A 27,233-nucleotide genomic window follows, 5' to 3' on the forward strand; every position below is an offset into this window, starting at 1 on the left:
CTCTGGGATAACCCAGCACATCCAATCTGCCCTTTCATTTAAGCAACAGCTCTGGGATAACCCAGCACATCCAATCTGCCCTTTCATTTAAGCAACAGCTCTGGGATAACCCAGCACATCCAATCTGCCCTTTCATTTAAGCAACAGCTCTGGGATAACCCAGCATATCCAATCTGCCCTTTCATTTAGGCAACAGCTCTGGGATAACCCAGCACATCCAATCTGCCCTTTCATATCAGAAACTATCCTGAATGAGCCCTGGGAATGCAACATTATGTGCTGCTGGGGTTTAAGGTTGGGAACCGCTGGAACCAGAACCAGAGGAAGAGGTGACCGGATGAATACACATTTCTCTTATTGGTTTGTCCTATCGACTCGAACAAGTCTTTTCATTGCAATGTACTTAGAATGATGTTAATTTAAAAAAAATCTATATTTCACTTTGTATTCTTCCTGTGTTTGTGGGGAGAACATGATCAGTATTTGAAAGGCCGAGCAATAATAACTTTTAACACATCAAATATGATTAAACACCTACTGATACACTGAGTTAATCTGAGGTAATATACCATATTCGACGTGTTCAAAAACAGGTTCAGAATCAGCAGTAAGGAACGGAGCAGGATGAAGGCACAGGGTCGTCCACTCAGGCAGTTTGTGAGGGAAAGGAAAACCCAAAGCCAGGTTAGAATAAAGATGGCCTGAATAAAGATCACAGGAACAACAGTGAGCCTGGTGAGCAATGGCAGTATCTGAGCTGAAAATTGACAGGGCGGAAAAATTCCCTTCAAATGATTATTAGTCTAGAACCAGTTTTCGGTCACTTTCCTTGATTAAACAATACAGAGATTAATTAACAAAATACTCAGTAGAATCAGATATAACCAGCCCTCTTCAATTAGTCTATTAGGCAAGTAGCCCAATAAAACTAGTTTTATTTGTATCGCAGAATTGTGCATGTTATTGATATTACTTAAAATTGTGGATATAAGTATGCAGCCATTCCATCACCCAATACAGATATATTCGGATAAACTAGGGCAAATTCTCAGGCAATCAGCATTTGGGTCACTGTGATACAGCTCGTCTTTTCTTACTGAGTGGTATTGACATGCCATCACAAGCTCAATAAAGTGGGAACACTTTCAAAAATAAGTTTTGGAAATTATAACTTCACCTTTTGGGTCAGTCTGACTTTAGCTATTAAAGGAAATATATCTTTCATTCAATGATCTCCTGTGACTTATCCCTTCCACTGTAATGCATTTGTGATATAGCTTCAAGAAATTTGGAACCATATTTCAGCTGGTTTACCATTTATTACCAGTAACCCAACCATCCAGAGTAGCCTTTTATAAAACTTCAGAGCTTTTATTCAGTCTAATGATTTGCAAACTGGTTACAACAGAGCAAAACTAATACACCGCATTTCTCTTCCAATCAGTGATGATTAAGGCTGGGTAAAATGTTGGCTAAAGTCACAAAGCAGTCACAGCAAAGTTGTTGAAAATCACAAAAAACTGAAATTGAATTAAATTGTTAAAATGTGCAGACCTATACAAGTAACACTGTAGGCTACATTAAGGTTGACAGTTGCCATCTAAAACTGCCAAAAAATCCCAGAAGAGTGGAGCATTCCAAAGGATTCAACTGGGCATATCTTCCTTGTTGGTGGCGCATAATGTTAGGTTAGTTAAAACACATACTTTTAAATCATTATTTTAGTTTCTGTCATTGCCCATGAGAAGTTTGTTGATTGTATATGAAATGGTTGTGACTGGAGGGGACACCAGTCATGGTTCATAGTAAGAAATGAACAGCTATTCCCGGTGCCCTGCAGCTCATACTGCACTTTGATGTGTATGATCTAATGTCCGCACGCTGCCTGTAGAAATATCAAGCAAAAGGTCTTGGTTATTTCTGCCAAGTTTTTTTACAGCATTGTAACAACGAACTCTGCATGATGATTCCTTTTCGGTAACATACAGTACCTTAGGATACACATCAGTATGGCTTTTATGTTGTGAATAGGTGGTGGCATCCAAATAACCCAAAACACATTACTTACTGAAAATGTAAGTGTATTTACAGAGAACACTGATTTCAGAAAACCCACAGAAGGGCAAATATGTTCAAGTTCCATCTGAAAATGAACTAAGCTTCATTCTCCATGCGCTATTATAGGGACACTAGCTTTTTAACTTTGGGTCACAGAACAGTGCAAAACTGGGCCATCACCACTTCCACCTCTGTGCAAATTATTTCTGAGCTCTCCAATACTGTGCTGCTATCACAGACAGAGGTAGACACTGTATCCGAAGGAAAAGGTACCCACATCAGGGGAACTCATCAAAAGAAAAGGTACCCACATCAGGGGAACTCATCAAAAGAAAAGGTACCCGCATCAGGAACTCATCAAAAGAAAAGGTACCTGCATCAGGAACTCATCAAAAGAAAAGGGATCCTCATCAGGAACTCATCACCCTCATTTACAGACATTAAATTATATCCAGACAAACTCCGCGTAAAGTAAATCACGGTCTGAATTTTTAATGGGCTGAAGCGTTTACGTTAAGCAGTCCCTCCTCGTATCCAACATCACATTTTTCAACGGAAGACATACCACAAAAACCAAAAAAAAAGAAGAAACCTATATTATATCAGCCCATCGAGGGCCCAAATCCATAAAATGAATTTAAAAAAGTGAAGTGCAGGAAAATCTCCTTAAGCAATCAAGGGAGATTCAAAACAGACTGCAGCACATATGAAATGTGACCTTGAAATAATGAAAGGGACCGTCTCAAGGGGGAGGGGGGGGGGGCTCCAAATATACTTTCATCAATCAGCAACAGCTTGAGGGACCGATATGCTTGTGCAGAAATGCATCATTACGATAATAATGGGGGGGAAAATGTGCATGTCAGGACTGTTAAACATGCAGACTCAGATGGTCTGCGTCTGAATGAAAGTGGTCTGATTAAACTACACTGAGAATGAACTGCCTGTGAAAAAGCATAGGCTACATCTCAAAGGGAGGCAAAGCCAACCCACCAACTCAACAAAAGTGCCAAAATTCCATTGACGTAAACACACAGAAATCAGTTCTGGGCATACACACAACCTGCTTAGTGGTAATAGCAGCTGTTAGCTTCTGTCTGTCTTACTTCAATTAATTGTTAAACAAAGATATAATTACTTCTGTTTGGTTAAGTTTCAAGAACAACTTCTATACAGGCATGACTTCACATGCACACCCAAAATGGCTCCTCTAACAGTTAAAATAAGTATAACATAAATAAATCTAAATAAAATGAATGTGCTGTTGGGGAATAATAAAACAATTTTTGTCTTCCATATTAATATGATGCATTTCAGATGGTTCCCATACTGTAATCACAAAAGTCAAACAGTACAAATAAATGAAAACAAAGTTGCAAAAAGAACACAAAGTTGCTCAAAGCATGAAACGCATTGTGATATCTTTCAATGTGTGATAGCTTCAATAAATGTAATGTTGTTCCACTAAATCCGGTTCATTCAAAACAGATAATGCCTAATGGGGTGGAAAAAACAGACAAAAGAAAAAACGTTTTTTTTCAAAATTCATGTTACAACCATATAATATATGGCTTAATGTAAAAGTTGCTGCTTCTTAAGCAACTTAGATACAAATAGCCCTTTTTAATGAATACGAGCGATTTTGCTTTTTTGCAAGTGCTTGTAGTCAAGCACAAAGGAGCTTCGTGTTATTAATGGAAAGTGTCAGTACTCTCAAACTAATTTCACACGTGCATTACAGGAAGCTTATTATTGAGGCTCAGGCTGGCTGCATTCCCAGTGCTGGTGCCCTCTGGCCGCCAGTAAAGTTTTCACTTTCCCCATGATCTCTGCAAAACTGCAATGAGACCAATCTGTTCCTCCGGACTGTTGGGTCCGTCTACCGTAACATTTAAAACGAATGCCAATAATTCGCTTTTCTCCTTTCAAAACAACAAGCCATTATTTCACACATGAACTTCATTTCAGCAATCCTCTCAAGTCAGTCTCCTAATCCTCTGAGCATTAATAAATTACTCTGTGCAGTGAAGTCACTCAAATTAATGTCTTAAATCAGACGATCAATCTCTCTTTCTCATTCAGCCAGGGTCCACACGACCTGCTGACTCATGGAGAAGGCTGCTTTCATGCTCTCCCCTGCTGGGGAGAGAAAGACATTCATTTTCTCATGTCAATTTTCTCTCTCATCAAACTGACGAGCGTTTTCCAGGCACTGTCTCGGTGTGCCGCCGAAACAGAGAGGAAAGATCTTTGATTACTACCTGATCTGACTAAAACCGTAAGCATGAAAAAGCCATCATGCCGTTTCCAAGAGGTTTTCCTTAGACATACAAAGCAGTGACACCGAATTTTGGAACACTTGCTGCTGCAGTTAAGCAAGGTGGACAGTTGTGGCAGCCATCACCATAACTTGGTAGTCTGGTAGTCATGTACCCCCCAAAAAAATGATATATTTAAGCAGAACGCACTCAATATGAATTTTAAAAAAACAGGCGACATTGTATTTATCTTCATAAAATCAAACAGTATAAAGTATACAGCGTTTAAACAGAGATAAATAATCCGACAGTTATAGTAAAGTCAAATTGGGGGCCAATTCATCATGGTGGCGACTCGTATGAGAGAGGCAAATGTGAGAAAGACCTATGTACGCAATTTGGGTGCGTAAATGTTTTGTAATGTGCGTCTACCATATTTTAACTGTAGCAAGAGTTCACCCACCTACAATAGCCTACCAAGTCTCATCGTGGGTGTACCAGCCATTTGCAATACAGGCAGAATAAAAATAAAAAAAAACATAACAATAGGGTTCCAGCACATGCTATGTTCACACACCTAATGAAAAATCTGGGTTGAATCACCTGTGGTGCTCAGCTGTGTGATAATAACAACGATAACGATTACAATCGGGTGCCTACACACCTGCAATAGAGGGCCCACTTAAAATAACAATGAAAACCTGGGCAAAAACATGAGGGTCCCAGCACCTGTGGTACTTAGCATGCTCATAAATAAATGAACACTAAAGTTATCTCATAACACAACACTTGACTGCTTAAAAGTGTATCTCCTTCACTTGAAGAGCAACATTAAGTATATGAATAATGAACATATTCCTTGATAGAACTGCACAGTTATATGCAATATCATGAAAAACCTCAAACTGTATTGAGTTTTGAGAAAAACTAAAAAAACAAAATAAACGTGAAGAATATGAAAAATATAAGCACAATATGTAGAGCACCAAAAATATAACTTCAAACAAATTACTATGTATTGCAGAGTTAATGCACTGTTCCAACTTGTGTAATAAAAGAAAAGCGTTATTTATAAATGTCTAAGAATCTTATGAGGTTTTCAGTCTGTCATTGCAAAGATCGCCTTTTCCGTCTAGTGAAATGCATTCTCTCAACCCAGAATCATGTTCTCGCTTGCTCTGAAATATGTACATGACAGATGAATATTTGCACACACAACAGCTAAGATAAAGTGAAATCATTTTCTGCTTTTCCAATTTCCTCACCAGCCACTGCTCTGATAATCGTTTTTTAATCAGTTTTGTAGAGTAGATAATCTTCAAAAATGCAATAATAAAAGAAAGAATGCAGCAAAGGCAATTCTCAATGTCCCAACTCTAATTAACCAGCCAGGAGGACCTGAAAATAAAATACAACTATTGTAAGCGCGCGGAACATATAATCCAATTACACTACTGGGAGGAGGAGGGAGGAGTGAGGCACAGGCTGCGGGCTTGATACAGGAGAATGAGACAAGAGTGGGCTGTGATCTGAGGTCTTCCAACTCAGAAAGCCCATTTCAAACATCACATCGCCCCGGTACATTTGCATTCTAATAGAATTACATAAGTAGGACATGCTCGGCACATGCTAATATGAAATCAAGCAGACGGAAGCACTCAAAGTCCACGCAGCACGTATTGTGCTCTCGTACTGAAAGGACCCTAATTATGCGCTGCTCGCGCGTCTACATCAGTCTTCCCGAGTGCATAAGTCCCCGTTCTTCCCGTATTAAATGTTACCTTGTACCACTGGCACTCCTTTTTAAAGATAATTTACCTCTGAGACTGTGGAATTTCCAAGAGTCAAAAGCCTGTCGTGTCACTCAGAAACATTACTGTAATCCGACTATAGATGTCCACGGTGCAAAGTAACAGGTAAAAAAGTGCCATGAAGCCACTGGCATGAGGAAAGTTAATATAAGGTATAGCATAACGTGCTATACAGATAACATTCGATATGCAAAATTTAATATATTAATCCAGGTACCAATATATAAACAGATAATTGCAATTGTGGAGGTGAAAAAATGGCAGGATATTTCATTCTATATATAGACAATGCAAATGCACAAAATTACTTTTAGCTGTGTGGGGATCTGATGCTATAGTTTGAGCAATAATTTTACCCAGGTGCAAGTAAGGTATAATCATCTTAGAAATGTAAATGAGCATTTAATCCATATCACCTTATTGATTGATTTATTTCTTGGGTGGGAGAAATGTTTACGCAATCTCAACCTGTCAAGCTTAATGGTTTGATGGATGTGCACTAATGCAATAAAAACACTAAATTGCTTCCGACTGTGGATTCTGATAAAGAACATGCTCCATTTTAAACTGATAAGCAAATTCATCATATTCATGAGCTTAATTATGAGTTTGCATCATTCGCCTCATTATCATTTTAAAAAGTTCCCCATTCCACAACAAAAGGAGGTGCACAGGAGTGTCAAAATACTGTAATTCCACAGCAGAGTTCTAGGGGGGAAACTCAGTCCCCCCCCCCCCCCATTGAGCTCAGGTGGCTCCAAGTCTTGCGGATTTAAAAAGTAAATATCAAAGGTAAAAAATGTAATTAAAATTAAAACTTCTAAATAAAAACTCACTTCTGTTTGTGATTTCAAATGGGAGAATTGGAGAGAGTTAAATATCTGTCAGTCCCAGTTCACATTATCCCACATTATTTGAAGCTCTAAAAATACCCTGTATGAAAACCACTCAATCTGTATGAAATTTAGCTACTGTATAACAATATCTAGCACACAAACTAGCAACAGCTAAAAAAGGTGTGCAGATAACGGATTCATTACTGGGTGACTAACAGACCAATGTCAGGTTGGCTAATTCAGATAGTAGTTTAGCTAGCAAGAAAAGTATGCCACCTTGTCCAACAAATTATTTATTCAGACAAAACAATGCTACCTGCTATTGTTTAGCCTACTTTTGTAGCGAATCTATTCATCCTAATCTAACTGAACGGCATCAAGCTACAGTTACCACATTGTACCACACCTCCAAAATAATGAACTAATAATACTTTATATGGGAAAGCTGTGTGAGCAGGCAGTTACAGAGCTAGGCCTCTCAAGCGGTTCAATTCCACAGCCATAAAAAAGTTTAGAATTATAATTCAATGATAAATATGTCATGACATATGCAAGACATGACAGCAGGTAGGCTGCACGATAGAAGCATTTCACATGACCACTGATGCTTAGCTGTTTAGTTTATCCCATAGCGGAAGTTATTTTTATTACACTTTAAAAAACCATGATTCGATATAGTGTGTAGGCCTAACAGCAGCTGGATACGACAGTACCAACCAAGGTATATACACTAGTAAAGTAAAATACTACAGTGTATAGACAGATGATTATTTATAATCCATTTATAAACAAGAGTCCACAAGAGGTAAAATCAAAGTAGAAACATAATTACCAAGGACATATGTGAAAAGACCATTATCGGAAAGATGTAAGTCTACTTAACAGATACATTTTGAAAAGGTTACAGAGAAATGTATACTTTCTAAGCTTATACTTTAGTAAAATAAGTCAAATACCCAATTAATCCTCCTCATACCCGAGTATCGCAAGCATATATTTATGAAGCGTGAGACTAAGTTGACAGTGATTCAGAATGAATTAGTATTCTTGACTGGAGCTTGGCTCATACCATCTGTTTACTTAAAATGAATAACTTTCCATGGGTTCAGATACCACACCTGAACTGCATTTATGTGGACACCAACGGCATAAGAGCTCTTGGCAATGATAGAAATAATTTCTGACAGTGGGATAGTCACATTTCAATCTGGCAATGTATATCTCCTAGGGATGTCATGAAATACTGATATATTGAATACTGATTGGCTCGTTGTCATATAGAAAATTATTTGAGGCATTAATGTATTAACATGACAGTAAACCCTAATTGTTTTGTGTTTCCATTCATTTTCTTTTGAAGTTTAATACAATGACCACACAGAGGCAACGTAACTCTCAGTCGCCACCTGCACACCCCTCCTCCTCTGCCCCACTTTAGTCGTCAGTTTGACAGTCATAGCAAAATGGGGAATCCCCAAATTGGAGAGTTTTGGAGGAAAGGAAAATGAAGAGATGTGCAGTCCTACTTTGGATTTTATATACATGTAAGTAGCCAATATGTCGACAAAACAAAACAATTTGCAAGCTTTGCAAGATTGAGGCTCCGCACCCGGGCAACACAACTAATCTCATCACACAATTAAACACATATCACTTTGAACAATGGCTGAAATGTGCAAAAGTCCATGGTACCCACAGGACCCAGCCTACAATCAGAGAAGCCTTGAACCGAAAACTCCGGCAAATGATTCTCCACAGGCCAAACAGGTAACCAATTGTGTCACAAAATTCATCATTGAAGACATGCAGCCACTGAGTTTAGTAGGGGGCTTATCCTGTAAAAAAAACCTGCCTGAATTCAAGGCAGAATACAAGGTGCCCAGCTGTCCACACATGACTAGCGTTGTCTTAAGATATATGTATGAGGAGACCAAGGCTAATGCGCGCGGAACTTGACAAGGGGGAGGGTAACGCTCTCACGACAGATGGCTGGACCTCTTGTGCTGCAGACGTGACTGTGACAGCACACACTATTGATTCAAACTATAAGATGAACAGCTTTGTGTGGCACACTGCTACTGAAGGATACAGTGGCACAGCACAATACTTACGTGACAGCCTTTCACAGATGGACGGTAAAAGGGGAAATTCCACATTCCGACCCACACCCCATTCATGTTAGAGACAATGCCTGAAAGATCACGAACGCCATGCGGCTGTTACAGCGTCAGCACACTCGGCGCACGGCAGACACGCTGAACCCGGCTGTGAAAAAAGGACTGGCTTCGTGAGCGGTGAGTGAAGATGTAGGAAAGTGCACTTGTATGGTCGGACATTTTAAGTGGAGAATCGTGTAATCAAAGGCCCTCGCTGGTAAACAGGCCCTGGTATAGCACCCACAGCACCGACTGGTACAGCGCCCTGAAGCCAGGCGGGATTCTGCACATGACACGATGAGCCGCGTCGCTGGGTAGGAGGCCGTTATCCGCAACGCTCTAATCGGGTCCGGAAAAGCAGACGACAGAGTCCGCGTCCTTGCGGAAGGCGAGCTTACCCAGATCCAAGACCGAATGATTGCGCTCTAGTGTTCGAAGAGGCCACGGTCAGATACTGAGCTCAGAATCACAGGCTACTTCTCTGATTCTACCAACGCTGAAAAAGCCATGTGCTGCAACAGCTCCCCACGTCCAGGATTCACCGGGATCTCAACACATGCAACAAGGCAGAAGCTGATATCCGTTTCACAGAAGCAGCAGCTTGATCCCAGATTTAAGGTGCCCTTGTTCATGGATGAGGAAAACAAGCATGCGGTCTTTGACAGACTCGAGGGCAAGCTTTATGCTTTAATTGAGATGGAGGACAAGTCAGATTCAACCGGGGAGGGGTGAGGCTTCGAGGTGCCAGCGAGAACAGACTGTCAGCGGCTCACTCCGCAGTTTCCTTAACAACTTCGTGCGTGACGAGGGACACAAGCCCGCACCGTGCAAAACTGTGCAGCATGAACTGTCCCAGGGCATGGAGGAGAAGCCCGTGGCTGTGGCAGAATCTGCCTGGGCATGGTAGAGCCAGCATACCACAGCCTATCCCACACTGAGCAGGCTAGCCAGGCGCCACCTTAATGAGCCCGCACTGTGTGCACACAGAGAAACAGTGTTCTCAGCCGCGGGCAACACTGCCAGTGCAAAGCGTTCATATTTGGCAGGGCTCTGTGCTAACAGCTTTCCTGAGAAGCGCACGTGCTCCAAAGTTGAAAAATTTAGGAGCACACAAATGTAACCCAATCACTATATTTACCTAAATTATTTTTCCAGTTAGCACACACCAATTTTCAGGAGCAAATGCTGCTAAAATAGGAGCACTGCAGAGCCCTGTTTTGATGCTGAAAATGTGGACTTGCTCATCTTTTGTGAAGTAAAACACAACGTAAGCACAGGAGATTTATCCACATTAGGAGATCTAAAGAATGTGATAGATACAATGCGCCACAGTCTGATTAAACTATGCTGCAAATCTTCTTTCTTGGCTTGCACAGTACTAGCCTATAATGGGCAATGGGCCTAACAAAAGTTGTATTTCAAAATCTAATTTTCTCAATCATTGATGTTTGAAAGAGGCATTTCTGCACTCTGCATGTCCAGTTCCTGCCCTCTTGACTCCACTCTTCCACGTGTCTCTGCACATTAAATCCATTATTCCTTTGGCTGTACAGTTTATTAGAATATAATACAATGCACAAAATGGCTGAACACCTCACCGTTCAACACCATAGAGAAATCTATCAAACAGGCGATTTCACAGCTAAAAATGATTTCAGCTCCAATTCAATTCACTTGAGGTTTTCAAGACAACAATCATTTTCAGCAGCCTTTCAGCTCTGTAACACTCAAGTACTCGCACCAGTCAAACCAGAGCATAAACAGGTCTGGACAAGCCGCCAAGTAGCAGCACACAATTTTCATTTGATATTTGTATAAAAAAAGATATACACATTACCAAAGTAGGTAGCTTATTTGACTTAAAATGCACTAAGGGCTGGTAATTAAGACAACCACAATTATCAACCTTTATTCAATTCTCGGAAGACACAATTATACAGAAGCATTGCGAGGTGGAAGGTATACAGTACCTCCATCACAGACCTGCACTCTATACGGCGCTCGCCAGGGACCTGTGGCAACAGCGCAGACCTCCACCAACATTCTAATTACTCTTCCCATCAGATCAAAGGCAATCTGTGGCCTGCCGAAAGGAGAGAGTGCTGCCTGCACAATGCTGTGCTACGCACTCGCCAGTCGATACTCCCCCTCCAGTCCTGCACATCCATCAATCCCAGCCAGGCAGCTCAAGCCCCCGCGCCGAGGCGGGGGGAAAACACGACCTGAATGCCATTAAAGGGGCGCTACCACCAGCCGGCTGCTAGCGAAGCCGCGGCTAGCTCTCCACAGAAGGCCCAGAGAACAGGGCTGGCGCTAAAAACACGCTGCACCAAAAAAATAATAAACAAGCAACTGCAAATGTGATGGGGATTGTGACGACTGCCCAGACACTTTAGTGTAGGGAGGGGAGATTTCAAAGGACTCCCTGGCTCGAGAGTGGGTTCAGCAACAACCCAAACGAAGACTCCTGCTTTATGACCCCCCCCTCCCCCCACCTGCCCCCCCCACCCAAGGGAGTGCGAATACATTCACCTTTCAGTATGATTTGGAGTTGCAGACAAACTAAGCTTCAAATTAACTGAGTGCAAATTTCTGACATAAAATAGGAAAGAGGTGAAGCCCATAAACCGTTCAGCCACTTTAACATTAATGAGAAATTATGCAGCAAGACAGCCCCTATTATCGTCTAATAAAGGAGTCGAAGACAAATCTTAGAAGTCAAATCCAAGTTATGAACTGTAACCAGGGCATTTTCTATTGCCAAACATCTATTACAAGGAAGGGTACATGTGAGAGGGCAGTTAGGGAGCTAAAAGTTTAAAAGGCTGCTACCAGTGTCTCACTGTGTGCAGTTTTATTTATGTATTTATTTATTTTAATCTGATGATTGCTTGACTAAATGACTGTTTGAATTAATATGACATATTTTCAAAGTTAAAAATGTACTTCTTGGCATTTCAGTCATTAAGTAGCTGAAACAAAAAGAATTACCATCTACAGATATTTTCCACCAGCTCAGACAAGAGAAAAAGCAATGTTGTTATGGCCTGGTTTATTAACCCTGCTAGAAACTCATTAGCTGTTTTTTATTTTTATTTTTTTAAATACTTCAGAACATATAATTATCAAATTCACTGAAAGTTTTTTAAACTGCGGTCCAACTATTTAATGAGATAAAAAAAAAACTGCTAAAAGCATAATTCATATTGGCTGTGAAGTTGAAACAAACAAGACAACATTTCCAAAAATTTCACCAAGCAATTTAAAATTGTAAGCCATTCTATAATATTGCACAAAAGTTCTAATTTACTGCGTATGCTGGTCCACAGTTCACTGACTCTTCTGAAGTTTTTAGCTTAAAATACACAACAAAAAAAAAGAAAAAGATTTGGGTGTTGGTTCCTGAAATACACATTTGGTTTGCATAATCAGGCATTTCTGTTTAGTGAAGATCAACCAGCACACAGAACCTGACACCATGTGCTTAGATAAGAAACAATAAAAAACTGAAAATAACATGGTGTGCAGAGCCATACTAGAAAGAATGTATTCAGTAGAGTACATTTCCACCAAAGCACAACAACATCCCCTCGCAAGAATGTGCACAGGAAATGTCTTGGTAGTCCAACAATTACTTTCTGAGATATGTCAATTATAAAATGAAAGTTTGGGCTGATGGTGGCGCGAGAAAAAAAAGGTCATGGGGTCATAAAATTCAATAAGTCTCTCCCTCTTGGGAACATGAATGTACACAGAAAATTTTATGGCAAACCGGTCATTGCTTTGCCAGATATCTGTCACGGACGGACGGACGGACGGACAAACAGATGAATGGACGTCATTACATCACGCCCTTGGTGGAGATAATAAGAACAGGAACCATGAGAGACCTGACTGCCTCTGTCTCTTTCCTAAAACAGCACGACAGACTTACTCTCTTCAAGGCAATTGCACAAGTCCACTGTAACTGATATGGGGCACGTGATGTACAAACGGACACAAAGACTAGACTGGCTAATACAGAACGGGCCCATTGTTTAAAAGCAAAAGCCCTTTCATCTGCATTTGAAACGCAGGATTCATGACACTAATGTGATTTCTAAGGGAGAAATAAAGTGCTGGCAGAACCTGACACTTTTAAATGATTGACTTTTCTTTTGAAGACTCTAATAAACCATTCAAACTTCAAGTCTCACCAGAGGCTGCAATAACCCTCTACGGTTTTCCAGCTTGTTAAGGAACAATTGTACATGACAGGTTGTTGCCCAGTCACTGCCAATACAGCGAGGAATGTCACAGTGGGACTGATACAGGGAAGCACATAACTGAAGTAAATGGATTACGCTTCAGCTGCTGGGTATGCCTTACTTTGAACACAATTTAAACCCACCACTTTTTGACATTTTCTCCCAATCTGGAATGTCAAATCACATTTGCTGGCCTGTCGCACTGCTGTAAGATACTTCTTCCCTCCAGGAAAGCACGGCCTAGCGTGCGCATCCACTGCAGTGCACCGACTGAACTGCGCAGTCATTCGCCACAGGACAGCACTACATTAGAGCTGAGAGGAGCAGACTGCAGGCACCCGACTGAACAGATCGGCTCTTGTGCAATCAGGCAGACAGGCAGCATCCAGCCAACTGAATCCCTCCCTCTATAACTTACCTTTGAGAAAAATGTATGTCCCAGACATTTCCTAATAGTAGGAGGAATTAAGTGAAAGAACATTACACAGTGGATAAACTGAGTGTGAAAATCGGTACCGATCCTAAGACATTCTAGAAGGGGCGCCCCAAAAAAATCTTTAGATTTAGATTTATGTTACACAATTCAGAGTAATACAGAAGTCCTATACGGATGCAATAAGTGGAGAACACCAACACAGCGCACAAGTTGCAAGAGTTGTAGTACCAACTGCACGTAAACAACAGCTGCAGGTCATCTCTGCCCTTTTCCTGGCCTGCTGTTTGTTAATAACTCAGGAGCATGAGTGGGGCTCAGTTCTCTGAGAAGAAGCCATTATCATCTGAAGAAGACACAAGGAAATGCTAGGTGGGCTATGAACCAGTTCTGTTAACAGAATTGAAGTTACGGGTGAGCAATGAATCTGGGCTCCACCAGCCAGGGAGGAAGAGTTCACAAAACAAAATGGCTCCATGAAAAGCACTAGGTTTCCAGAAGACAAGGATGCCCAGTCCTAACAGTTTCCTTCCTGCCGATGGAAGAGCTTAACAAAAGCATTTATTTAAGAGACTCATAAAACCGAATCACTAAAGAAGTACAAGACGGGTGCTTAGCCTTTAATATTGCCCTTGTAACACCTAACTGAAAATCGAAAGTAAAGGAAACCGCTTTAGGTGGGATTCAGAATTAACAGCCTGAATGGAAGACAGCCGGCAGTAAGTTTTTTTTTCCTTTAACTGATGCATTACGGCTTGTGTAATTGACATTAATTTCGATATACAGGGTTTCTATATACTAGACATATTTTTTTCTCTAAGCAATTCTACACAAAAAGGTGTGCAAATATCCATACTTCAAAAGGAGAGAAACTAAATGACATCTGGTTACAATGACATCAATCCTCATGTATTCATGATGCATTAATTTATGTTTTGTTGTAAAATATGCAGCCTACATATTTTACATTAACAAACACTGTAATATGAAATACTATTATGTAAGATTCTATGAATATATTATGAATGCATTATGTACACAGCATTCTTGTGTAATTGCAGATCCCAGGATGCATATACTGCATGCACATATAGTGTACATACATATCATTTGGAATGATTGTAATAAATGTATTGTGAAGAGTTCAATGTGCATTTATGAATATGCTCTGTGGTCCACAACACAGCAGCATCATGAGATGATATGCAAAACATATAATAAAGCATTATACACGCTCTAGTGCAACATAATGCTTTCGCGCATGAATGAATACCTCATGAAGATATTAGTTCATGTAAAGTGAATCCTTACCTGATATTGCAATCTACGCAAAGGACTTTCATTGTGATTAATTGTGTGGAGTTGCAACAAGAAAAAACGGCTAACATGTTCTAAGGCCTAATACATATTGACTGTTCCTAGTTTAATATGTCTGAATTTTTTCAAAGATCAATGGCTAAAAAACAATGTCCTGCATACTCAATGCACCTCAATGCATTAGAAGATCAGGTGGAACACAAGCTCCTTCAAACTAAGCGGACTGCATTTAGCTCTGAGTCCCAGACCCAAAGAAACCCAGAACAGGCCAGTGAAGAGACCGCAAGAACAGGCCCGGTTTTCAGATCAGCAGATTGAACCATTTGTTTAACCACATTTATGACTGGTGTACGTATAATGCTGTTGGCGCTCCAGGTGATGTGAATTTCCAGACAGACATGGGCAGAAAGCAGAGCCAGCAGAAATTGGATTTGAAGTGCATAACTTGAATTTGTATTTCACTATTTCAAACTGAATTAAATGGTCTGAAATTTAAGTCTCCATTGCATTCAATTTTCACTTTTAATTTCAAGTTAAAAGTTCAAATTCAGTTCTTACAGTTCAATTTCAGGTCACACATCCAGGTAAAAAAGCAAGCAGGAAAAGATTTAGTCAGATGGCAAATAGCTGTTAGCACCTTAAGCAGTGCCAACATTTTTTTTCTTTAGTCCTCTTTTGGTATTGTTGTGGCGCACAGAACACATAACAGAGCTTGACATCAGCCCTTTTTAACCATGGATGACCAAAGTGACAGGTAGGCTACCTAAAGCTCCATGAAGCTAGCCAGAGAAACCGTAAGACATCTGGTTTTATACTACTGCTTTGCATTTGTGAAATTTTTCTACCAAATTAAAAGCAAGTTCATGCTGTGCCGTTTATGAGATGAGACTGACCACAGCTCACGCCTCACATCGATGGAATTTTGAGTGTACACACGTGAGGTGTGATGCTACACACAAACTTTATTTGTAAAACTGTGGATTGCAGCTTGCTAAATGACTTAATACTGCTGCAGCCAGTGAAAATGTATGAGTTGCTAAAAGTAGGCAGGAAAAACAAATCATTTTTCAAACTTCATGAATATAATGAATTCAGGTTTTTTAAATATTTCTTTTTATAATTAACCATTCAAAAACATAAAATATTCTGAATAATTTACGTATGGTTCAAAGGCAGAAGAAAACCAGTGCAGCCTGTGGTAATAATTCTGCAAATACATAAACTACAGTAGAATAAAACAGGAACAGTACATTCTTAAATGATGCAGTCTGAACAAACATTGCTATAGTAAGTAAAGAAAAAAATCTCAGTAACAGTCTACGTCACACACAGGTTCTGACGCCTTATCTGACGTGCCAAAACACCTTTCTTACCTTAAAGAGCAGAGAATCGTCCATGTGCTCAGCATACACAGAGGTGAGGCGATACTGGTTCTCTGTTGTGATGTCAATCTGATAGCCCGTCAGCACGTAGCACACCGTGCGAAATTCTTGGATCTTCTTCTGAAAGACCTCTTTCAAACGCTGGTTTTTCAACTCTGCACTCTCCATCTGTTTGCGCAAATCTAAAAAGAGAGAAAAAATGAAAACACGTAAGATGACTGAAGCTATGACATTCTTTTTCCCTAATCTGCTGAATTGCACTGCCAGTTTGGTAGTTTTAAGTTAGATGTCTTTCAACAGGTCTCACTTATTGCAATAAAAATGATTTTTTTTTTTTCATTCTGTGGTGTAATATTTCCCTTATCAAATATTATGTTCCCTGTAAAGTTATCATCAACAAAACTTTAACAGCAGTTCAAAAGGAAGACAAATGCTCTCTAACATATAAGTTCAAGGGGGTGGGGGAGTATGCCTCAATGTGAACCACATTTACCCATATGACGATAATAACACCACACTGCCACTGGCACTCAAGAGTGTGTGGCACACGGACAACATCCCCCAACAAACGGCACCGCAGGGCCACGGTGCCTTTTTGCTGCTTTTCTCTGTAGCCATTTCTCCTGATCCAGTCATTTGAGAACTGCATGAAGCAAACTAGCAACGCATGGCGATGAGCGTAATGAAATATAGGCTATGAAGAAAGCAGCTAACAAAAAAATCGCTGCTCATTTGAGAGCTGCTTCGATAAACCAGTGCCCAGCGAGGTGTGATTGACAGCCCCTTCCTTACCTTCTCTAATCATGCAAATTGGTTTGATTAGCAAGGCACTGGGAGTTTGGTCTCTTGGTTAGCAAAGTAATGGGAGTTAAGCTCAGTAAACACTTGAATATTTATGAAAATCACCATCTTGCCACACCAAATACTGTTCAAATGTCACAGCTCGAACTGCTTTCGTGATTCAATTTAGTACTTAAAATTACTGGTACAGCCTAAATCAGAATTAAATTCATTTTTATTTTATCGCATACTTTCACTTCATAAATATTATTACATTAATCGGATGTATTTTTTAAATGCACGAGAGCAAAAAAAAAACTGCATTTAAGCTCAGAAGTACTTTAAACTTATCTTTAGGTGTTTACTCCACTGTGCAGATCATGCATTATGTAGAACATTCTCTGAGAAATGCTGTCATCATTTTTGGATAGAAAAAGTGCAACACACAATGTGTGCACATTTTTTCCCTGCTTGATAAGCAGAAACTGGAGTCTAACAACAAATTCATTTAATCCTCAAATCTGTGTTCTTCTACAAAGCATACTGACATTGGTTAAGTAAATATAATCTTTCTTTTTGATGAAAAAGAATCTAAGTGTTCTTACATGATACACATTTTACTCAAGCTGAAGACTAGAGAGCACCAGAGATATCTCATAATCCACACAGAATCTGTCTTCCCATCAGACATCACACATCAAAAACAGACATTGCCGACGAGGTTAAAATGACAAACACCATCCAGAGAGAATAGACGGGACTCAATTAACCTCTCTCTTTTTGACTGTCAAAATTCCTTTGCAGGAAGCTCACTAAGGATTAACGGGGAAAAGCAACCGCAACTAGACGCAATTAGCTGAAAACAAGAAAGTGGGGATAAATGAAATAATAGGGATTGTGAGGTACTGCTCGAGGTGAATGATGAATCAGGAAAGCTCCGATTTCCCATTTAGCAATTATAAAGGTTTTTCTCTCAGGTAACTGCCTGCTGTCATTGAGCAGTAGAGAAGAAGCTATTTTTCTAATTATTCTAATTATCTATTATTGCTCGCCAAAAGGGCATGGGATAAACTGTGGTAAGAAACAGAACTAGTACAAAAAACATCAGATTAGGTTTGAATACCCTATCTTAAAAAGCCTTAGATTTGTGATAGCTCAGTCAAATAAAGGCCCATGAAATAATGGAACGTCCATACATGGTGCTCTTTTATTTTCGTATTAATTGGATGTTTCAGAAAGTGTTCGTACAAAAAAGCAGACCAATAATAAAACTTCCCATCAGTAAGGATAAGGATGCAATTGAATTGTTCAATATGGATGCCGAGTCATAATAGTAATAGTAATAGTAATAATAGTAATAACTCCAGTCAGTAAGCCCAAACATGGAGGAGTTCATAGCTACTTACTCATGACATACAACTTGCACAACTTAAACGAAGCGTACTGTAATCACACACAAACTCACAGTTTGCAGGCACTTGTGTTAAGTAGAACATAGAAAGCAAAGATGCACGTTCACATAAGACGGATGAACCCTTGATTTCACAATTTGACACCAGATGGTAGAATAAAATGGTTTCAAGGATAAAGGAATGAGAAATTAGTTCAATTAGACTAAAATCAATTACGAATAATTGCACTCATTTAATGACTTCATCGGAAGAAAAAAAAAAGCTGACAAAATGCTCCTGACTTCTATTGAAATTGATAAATTATTCACACTACCATTTCCGACAAATTCTTGACAGATAAAGAGGAAAAATGAATTGCAAATCAAGCAAATAGAGAGATTATGTAAAGAAACTAAAAGATGTATCAAATAAGTTGAATGGGAAGACTTTCCAGGAGAATTCGCATAATAATGCCACCAACTTCTTTCGATATTTCAGTGTTTGAACAACCAAAAATATTTCATCGTTCGATTCTGTCTCTTCTTCTTCACCACAAAGATGGAGCCAATTCAAATTCATTCAATGGCGCACCATTCCAAAAAGAAAACTGATGGTAAATAGTATACATTTGACGAATCCACAGTAAAGGTTTCAGTAAGCAAAACTACATGATAAATTATCCAACATAAATATACTAACTTAGGATTTTAATGGTTTTTATAACTTTATTAATGCGCATTAACATTCCTTTGACTTAATGCGCAGTGTGACTCCTAGATATAAACACAGAAAATACTGAGCAAATAAATAAAATAAAAAACGGGTCTGCATAATTGAGCGTTATACACCTCTGAGTTGTACAATAGGACGATGCGATCCCTAATGTGGATGAGCGGTATAATGCTTCAACTGAAACAAACGCCCTGAAGGAGTGATCTGAAAATAATTTTGCACAGAAGTAGAGTGTGATAACAATCAAACTCAGGCTAGGCCACTGACTTGTCTCTGCTGTGACTCGTCCCTGCATGCAGCATCCACTTGATCTGAATGTAAATCATGTGAAGCCACAATGAGTATCATGACATAATTTTCTTTGTGAACCATTGTTTTTGTAAACAAATGTGTGCTGTTTTAATTCTTACTTTCTACGAGCCCTGGAAACAATTCTCAACTGAAATCTTGGTAAGAATTGTAAAAAAAAAACTGTTTTCTTTCCAAAGTGAAATTCAACAAAGGTATCGTCTTTGATAGGAAGATTTTAAGGAACGTTTATTGTATTGTATGCACCCCACCCGATTTTCTGAAGTTCACACAGTGGATCCATGACACAATAGCATTGTCTTGATCTATTATTACTGTGGAGGGCCAAGGGTGACTGAAATTACATGGTTTATTCATGAGGTGACGTGACAAACCTCAAATTATATGTAATTGAGAACCATTTATGTGTATTACACTACCAAGAAATCAATGTCATTGATAGGCAACAGTGTGTAATTTCTTCAAATTTCAAGCAAGAACTACGAACATACTGCTATTATATCACTCTCGTTTTCAGGTCTGTGTACACTCGGTCAAAGTAACAAGACACCAACAATTACAGCATTTCCATGATGTCTGCCAGAGAACACTGATTTGTGGAAGACGATGTTAATAAATTAAAGAACGCAAATATTTCAAGAGAGAAACTAAAATGCAAGGATGTGAATGCAGACTCCTCATTCGTCATTCACATGCTGATCACAGTGTTTTCCAAATCCGCTTGTGAAGAATCAATAATTACGTGACAATGAAATTAACTCCAGCTCCTGTCCGCCATTTTCCCTCCTCACTTGTATTCTCTCTATTATTATGTGCGCACTGTGATTATAGCAAAAATAACAAAACCTTTCATTTCATCAGACATTTTATTCACTGCCATGGATATAATGAACACGTGTTCACTTTCAGGATTTATTCTTCTTTCCACAAAACGCCACTGAATATCAATTCTTAACGACCTGAACCCTGCACACTATTAAATCTCACCTACTAATGGAACAAAATAAAAAATAAAAATGAGATTACCTTAATGGCCATAGGCAAATACCAGATTAAACATATCAGAATTAAGTTTTGCCAATTACAAAACTACAAAAATCGCAAGGAGCATATTACATAACAACTCTATTCTAAGAGTTTCATTTAAGACATTTGACATGTGCTCTCAAAAAGGAAACATACCTAACTCACTCACACAGTCAAATTCCACACTAAAAATATCAATCTTATGATAAGGGTGAAATAAAACTGCTTGGGACAGCTCCTAGTGGATTTGAAAGCTTTGCATGACGGCTAAAAAAGGGGGGAACCAGGTAATCCTCTGAAGGACATCATATCTTTGAGTTTAAGCTACAGTATTTCAGTATCTACCCTTGAGAAAGCTATTTTCTATGTTGGGAACAAGAACAATTTTTAAGGATAAGAAGTCATTTTCAGTACGCTTCAAGATACACAGCTCCTTCAGTATGGACAGCAAGGGATTTTAATCCACATTTATCATGTTTACCCTGTCGGACCAATCCCTTTTCCCTTTGCTCTATCAGAAATTAATTTCCATATGTATTCACATTCACAGAGAGAATACACCAAGGAGCATAAAAGACAAGTGTAACTTAATGGATTACAGAGATTAGAAAGCTATTATTTGAACATCTGAGACAGCATGTCCTTTCAGAAAAAGAGTGAAAATGGAAAAACATCAAGAGAGATACAGTACCATGAACATCTGTCTTATATTTGAAATAGGTGTCAGATCCTTTGGACAAGAATCTGTGAAACTGTTATGCATGACTTTGAAATTTTGATTCCATTTTTCCCATTAGCCAAGTGAGATGCTCTGTATGATCTCAATACAGACATCCTTTTTAACTATATAAACGTGTGAATCTTTTGATAGATTCAATTAGTTAGATTAATGATGGAGAAAAGTGAAAAATTATTTTTCAAAAAAAAAAAACATAAATTAACAAAGCAGTAAGTAAATTAGCAATTGGGGATTTTCGGTTAAATTCCCTTAACACTGATACTTTGGAATGTTGGGTTAATAACACTTTAAACATAGCATAGATAATTGATATTATGATTTTATCTGATGAGACCACAGCTACCGCTCCACTGGCTGGCCGCTCTGAGATGGCCATGAGTCCACCTGTGGGACGGGGGCAATGGGCCTGCAGCGGCCACTTCATTATTAATTATATGAAGTACTGGGTCTTTCCTGAACGCGGACGATTTGCTCTTTGGACCACAACTCGACTGAAGCCAGGGTCTGTGGTTGGATAGGAAGGAAGATGGTTAAGAATTATAAAGTTTTATTCAGTAATACTTTCAGCATTTACATTTCAACATCCCGGAGCAAAATAAAGGATCCTCCTTGGACACAGTGCTTTGTTTTTTCCTCATAATTCATAGAAACGGCTTGAACAGCTGAGGCAAACCAACCTTGTGACATCATAACCTAACTTGTTCTAAGATGGCTGCACCCTAGTGCTACTAGCTGCAAAAAAAAGCTTTATGAAAAATGAACTGAGCCTGGCCGCAAGCCTGGCCACGCAGCATCAGTGCCTGACCTCACTAATGCTCCTGTAGCTGAATGGAAGCGAATCCCCGCAGCCATGTTCCAAAATCTAGTGGAAAGACTGTTATAGCAGCAAAGGGGGAACCAACTTAATGCCCATGGTTTGGAATGAGTTCAACAAGCAGATATGGGTGTGATGTTCCTGTGTCCACATACTTTGGACCATGTAGTGTATGTTTGCATGTCATGACCCATCACAAGTCACGTAAACAGAAGCTATTGTTTTCATAGTGCTTCACAAATTACACTTCAATAACACTTAAACCTGGATATATCCACTTGAGCATACGTATATGAATTCCGTTATGCTCAGGAGAGTTTTCTTTGACTGGCTTGAAAAGTTCAACCTGACAGTTCTGCTCATTAAAACTGGGATGTTCTTTCCTGAAAATATTAATAAGCCACTTAGCTTTCAAAAGGTGCGCACACAGTGGTCTCCCCAACGCAGGCTCCATAAGGGAAAACACAAATGAATAATTAAGCCCAGAAAACAATGAAAGCAGGTAGTTCATTTACTACATTATTTATCATGATTGCCCTACACACAATCACAAACAACAAACTGTGGAAGACACCAAGATTCGTATCTATAAATGTCCCAGGATTAGACACGAAGTAATTAAAATCTGGAATAGCAAAGAAATAATTCTGTGAGCAAACAGTACTGAATGATACCAGATGTTTATGGAACATAGCATAAAATTGACAAAATACAGTGGAATTTGCAAACGATGCCGATTCTGATCTCAACGTGGATAATGTTGAGGTTACCATCCGTTTAGGTTCAAGTCGATTGTTGGACGTGACTTGTGCAGTTTATAAAGCCTGCAGTTCAATGACCTCTGTAGCTTCTAATACCCTACACCTTGTAAATACCTGGAGTTCAGCAGACCATTTGCTTGTGCTGCTGTGAGCAATCTGAGAGTTGTCTCTTCTGAGGGGATTTTTCTCTATGTCACAAGCGCGCGCACACACACACACACACACACACAGGATTTACCTCAGCCTATCCTCTTCTGTACACACTGGTTATGTGAGGGCAGCACCACCACCAGGTCAGACTCCCCTCATTAACCTCCCCCCTTTTCAGAGCTTCAGATGACCTTCAATGTGTTCTCACGGCACATTGGCATAATGCAGGTTAAGTCCTCCAGCCTGAGAGGTACTCAGGAGTTAAGTGCATGGACAAAGGGCAATGCTCCAGTTTTATCGGGTGACACTACTGTAAAAGAAATTGAGAAAGACTAGGTGTTGAACCACACAAACTGAATAATGCAAATCTATTAATTATCCTTAAATTAGACAAAAATACAGCTCTGATGAAGTGCAGGGTTGAGTTCACAGGGACGCCTATATGTCTAGACTCACTACCTGTCATATTCAACAAGTCACTCACAAATAGTGAAAAAAGTTGTTTTTTAATGTGAAACAAAGGGCAAGGGAATATCGTAAGAGAAAGATTATTCTATTCACAATTTAATACCCAATATTAAATAAATAAACAACATACTTCAGAAAAATCACAAATTTGAGTCCAAGTTCATGCAGATATCTTCTGCTTTAAATAGACATTGCCACATGTATAAGTGAGTCTATTAGCTAACTGAACCTATTTCTGCTTAGGCTACATTCTGGAAGCACTGGAGCTTTAGAACCAAATATTGTCCCACATAAGTGCCAAGAAATTAGTTTAACAACCGATTCCTTCTTTCTGAGTCTATTCATTTATTACTTGATGCATCTCAGATTAACACCTTTTATCTTCTGAGGTCTGATGGCACAAGATTTATTAATTACCTGATTTTCCTATATCATGTACTACTAATTCAAATATCCTAAAATTTAGAACAATGGAATTTACCTAACAAAGCACTACCCTTCTCAGTGGCTGAGATCCAGGGGTTAGCATTGGGTTTTTGGGCCTACACTGCATCACAATAACCACTTCAAGTTTCTATGATACATAATAGAAAGTATCTCGGCTATTCACCAAAACTCTCCTTCAAGATAATGTCACCATCCCTGAATGTTAGGGGAAAAATCATGCTTTTTGAAGCCTTCATTGAGCATTTAACAGTTTTCATTACTTTAAAATAAATTGTATGCCCTTTCCTGTCAAATGAAATCATGTAGTGGTTGAGAAACCTGAAAAGTTTTTCCACAGATAAAAAGAAGAGGACAACTTCTAATTTTCTAGGAAAATAGAGCCTGTCAAAACCAAAGGGAATACAGAAGGTGGGATTCAAACATTTTGACAGCTAACTTTCTCAGCGCTAAGTTTGATGAAGACGCATGTCAAAACACTTCCTGTAACTGTATTACAGAACAAATATGGCCAACATGACATCTTATGCCAAATCGAACTCCATCAGCAGAGGCAGAATTCAGAAGAAATCTCACAAGAATAGAATTGTCAATTTCTGTCAGAAATGTGAAATGTTCCCTTGATCCCTCAACTGGTTTCTGATGTCCAGTGCCATCATAATAAATCTGTCACATTGTGCAGACTATACTGTCATGAAACAGTCACCCTTAACGACTACATGGTTAAAAAAAAAAAAAAACATTCGATTCATAGGACACCTACTACCAAATATATTTTCTTCTTTCTTCAACTGTACAGGCTCCTACGGAAACAACTGGTATGTGTATCTGAGTGAGTGTATAGAAATGCACACATACAAACAGAGATGTGAGGATGAGGTATTCTTAAACCACTGGTCCACAAAGTTATGTATTAGCTTCTTAAGAGAAGTGTTCTTGGCAAAGGAAGGACTTGTCACAAACAATAATGTTAAACACCTAAAAAAGAAATTTCAGAATCACAGTGGAACCAGAATGATTGTGGAGGTAATTAAAAAGAAAGAGAGAATAAGGAAAGTAGAAAGTACACCTTAGTGTGCCTATTAAATCTTTAACAGGCTACAGTCATTTTCATATAATCGCTTGTCCATAGATATGAGGAAGGTGCTTTCTACTTGTGTGCAGTCCCTGGATAATGCGCTGTAAACTGTTCAAATTAATGCCAACCCAGTCTGGACGGTCACATAACAGAAAATGAAGACGCAGCAAGTAAATTAACTCAATCTCTTTTCCATTCATCTGTAAAGCAAACAAATGCCCCGTTATTATTAAAAGCAACATTGGGCAGTCGATTCTCCGTTCTGTTTTCAGTTGGTCTTAATTTACAGAAGAACATGTCAAGACTTGACTCCTGTCTTCTTGATGCTCCACGAGTCAAGGAGAGAGACATCAAAAGCATGATTGATAGGAGGGCAAAATAAGCAGTGCCAAAATATTCTCTGGCCATTAACAGGACATAGTATACTCGCCCACCTCTATAATAGCGATATAGATCTCATTTCTCTTTGATCAAGTACCTGTACAGATGTCCAGAAAAGGCACCAGCTTACATCAATGCAAACGTAGAGTGCATACAAGACAATCATGGGCTGTGTGGAAAGAGAGTTATACAGCTGCCTAGAGAGGCACAATTACTAATGAAACGCAACAAGGATAACCATGCTTTCGTGGGTAAAACATAAAAGTGGAAAACAAAAAAAACAGGCAAGGATTCAGAGCATTTTTAAAGTGCTTAATTAAAACCGCCGCAAATATTTGCATTGCCTGGAACAGCAGTCGCTGAAAAACAAAGATAAAAGCGAAGAAGAATGAGCGCAGAGCGCCAGATGACCACAAATTAATCCAGCACTGACAGCCAAGCAGCTAGTCAATTAGTCATAAAAGCTGAGGATCACCTCCACTTTAATTAGTGCATAATGTCTCAATAATGCCCCAATAAGCTGAATGCATAATGGAAACGCACACAGTATAATTATCTTCAATGTCACAGCTTACAGCACATCAAAAAGCGCTAGCATCTGTGAGCACGACGTCTGGGCTACCAGACAATGAAGAATCCTATCAAGTCACCCACTAAATCCCCGTATTAAAACACGCACTGTGAGGAACATGGGCCTTCACATCAGTTTAGTCTTGACAGTCCTGACTGTTGGAGGGAAATAAAAATGAAACGGAGAGAAAGAGACTGCCAATTACAAGCAAAAGCATTTGTTTGTTTATTCATGGCCCACTGATGTTAATGAGACACCAACCTGTCACAGCAAATATTACCCAAACTGCGGATGATAAATTACTCCTTAAGAAATGTGTAACGGCTACTGGCTCCGCTTCCAATTAAATATTTAGTTTTCTGTCGTACTGCTTGTATTAGCTTTCTGCGAGTAAAATATGAGGACGGATTCCAAGCTGGTTTGAAAAACGCAGAGACAGCCACTGGAGGCACTTACGCTATTACCGCTGGCATGCGGGGAACTATGAATGATATTGTATTGCTAAATCACAAAATTATAAAATAACGGAAAAGGTTTGTCAGACTATCAGGCATGATCTGGACTAAACCTCTCTGATTATAACTATATATCTCTTTGGTTTTTGAATATAAGGATCATACACCAAATTTGTTGAAAAAGTGTGGGACAGCTCTGCTCAGTTAACTTCATTAAGGTAACACTAATGACACTTTTCCTTGGCCACCGTCGCCTTAGCCTTGCTTTGTGGGGGTTTAGTCTGGGGCATACTGTGAAGCATATTGCGATGTACTTGTAAGAAGAGCCACATAAGTTAAATTTGATTTGATGTGTGGCATCAATGAATGTTATGGCCAGATTGCTCACATAAAAGACATTTTGGTCTCACAACTGGAACATTAACTCCCGGTGCATTCCACAGATTCAGCACACAAGTCTACGGCACTTGAAGCAGACAGCCATTGGAACAGGGAAACAAAGTCGTTATCTTAAAAGTTAAGACTAAATTTGCAAGATGAGCCACTCACTCACTCCCTCTCTCTCTCTCTCTCTCTAAGTCACATTTAAACAAATAAATTAATAATAAAAATAATGGGATCAATACAGGAATTGAA

General features: G+C 39.3%; 1 protein-coding gene across 4 annotated transcripts in view; it reads right to left on the minus strand.

The window, feature by feature from the left end:
• Positions 1 to 27,233, minus strand: part of mad1l1 (mitotic arrest deficient 1 like 1) — a 233,550-nt gene that overhangs the window by 99,029 nt on the left and 107,288 nt on the right. For all 4 annotated transcript variants that reach the window (XM_064322506.1, XM_064322504.1, XM_064322503.1 and 1 more), the window contains exon 17: positions 16,490 to 16,680. In XM_064322506.1, the coding sequence (XP_064178576.1) occupies positions 16,490 to 16,680 (191 nt within the window). The remainder of the gene's footprint in view (positions 1 to 16,489; positions 16,681 to 27,233) is intronic.

The sequence above is a fragment of the Anguilla rostrata genome, chromosome 2, assembly GCF_018555375.3.
Source record: "Anguilla rostrata isolate EN2019 chromosome 2, ASM1855537v3, whole genome shotgun sequence".
NCBI lineage: Eukaryota > Metazoa > Chordata > Actinopteri > Anguilliformes > Anguillidae > Anguilla > Anguilla rostrata.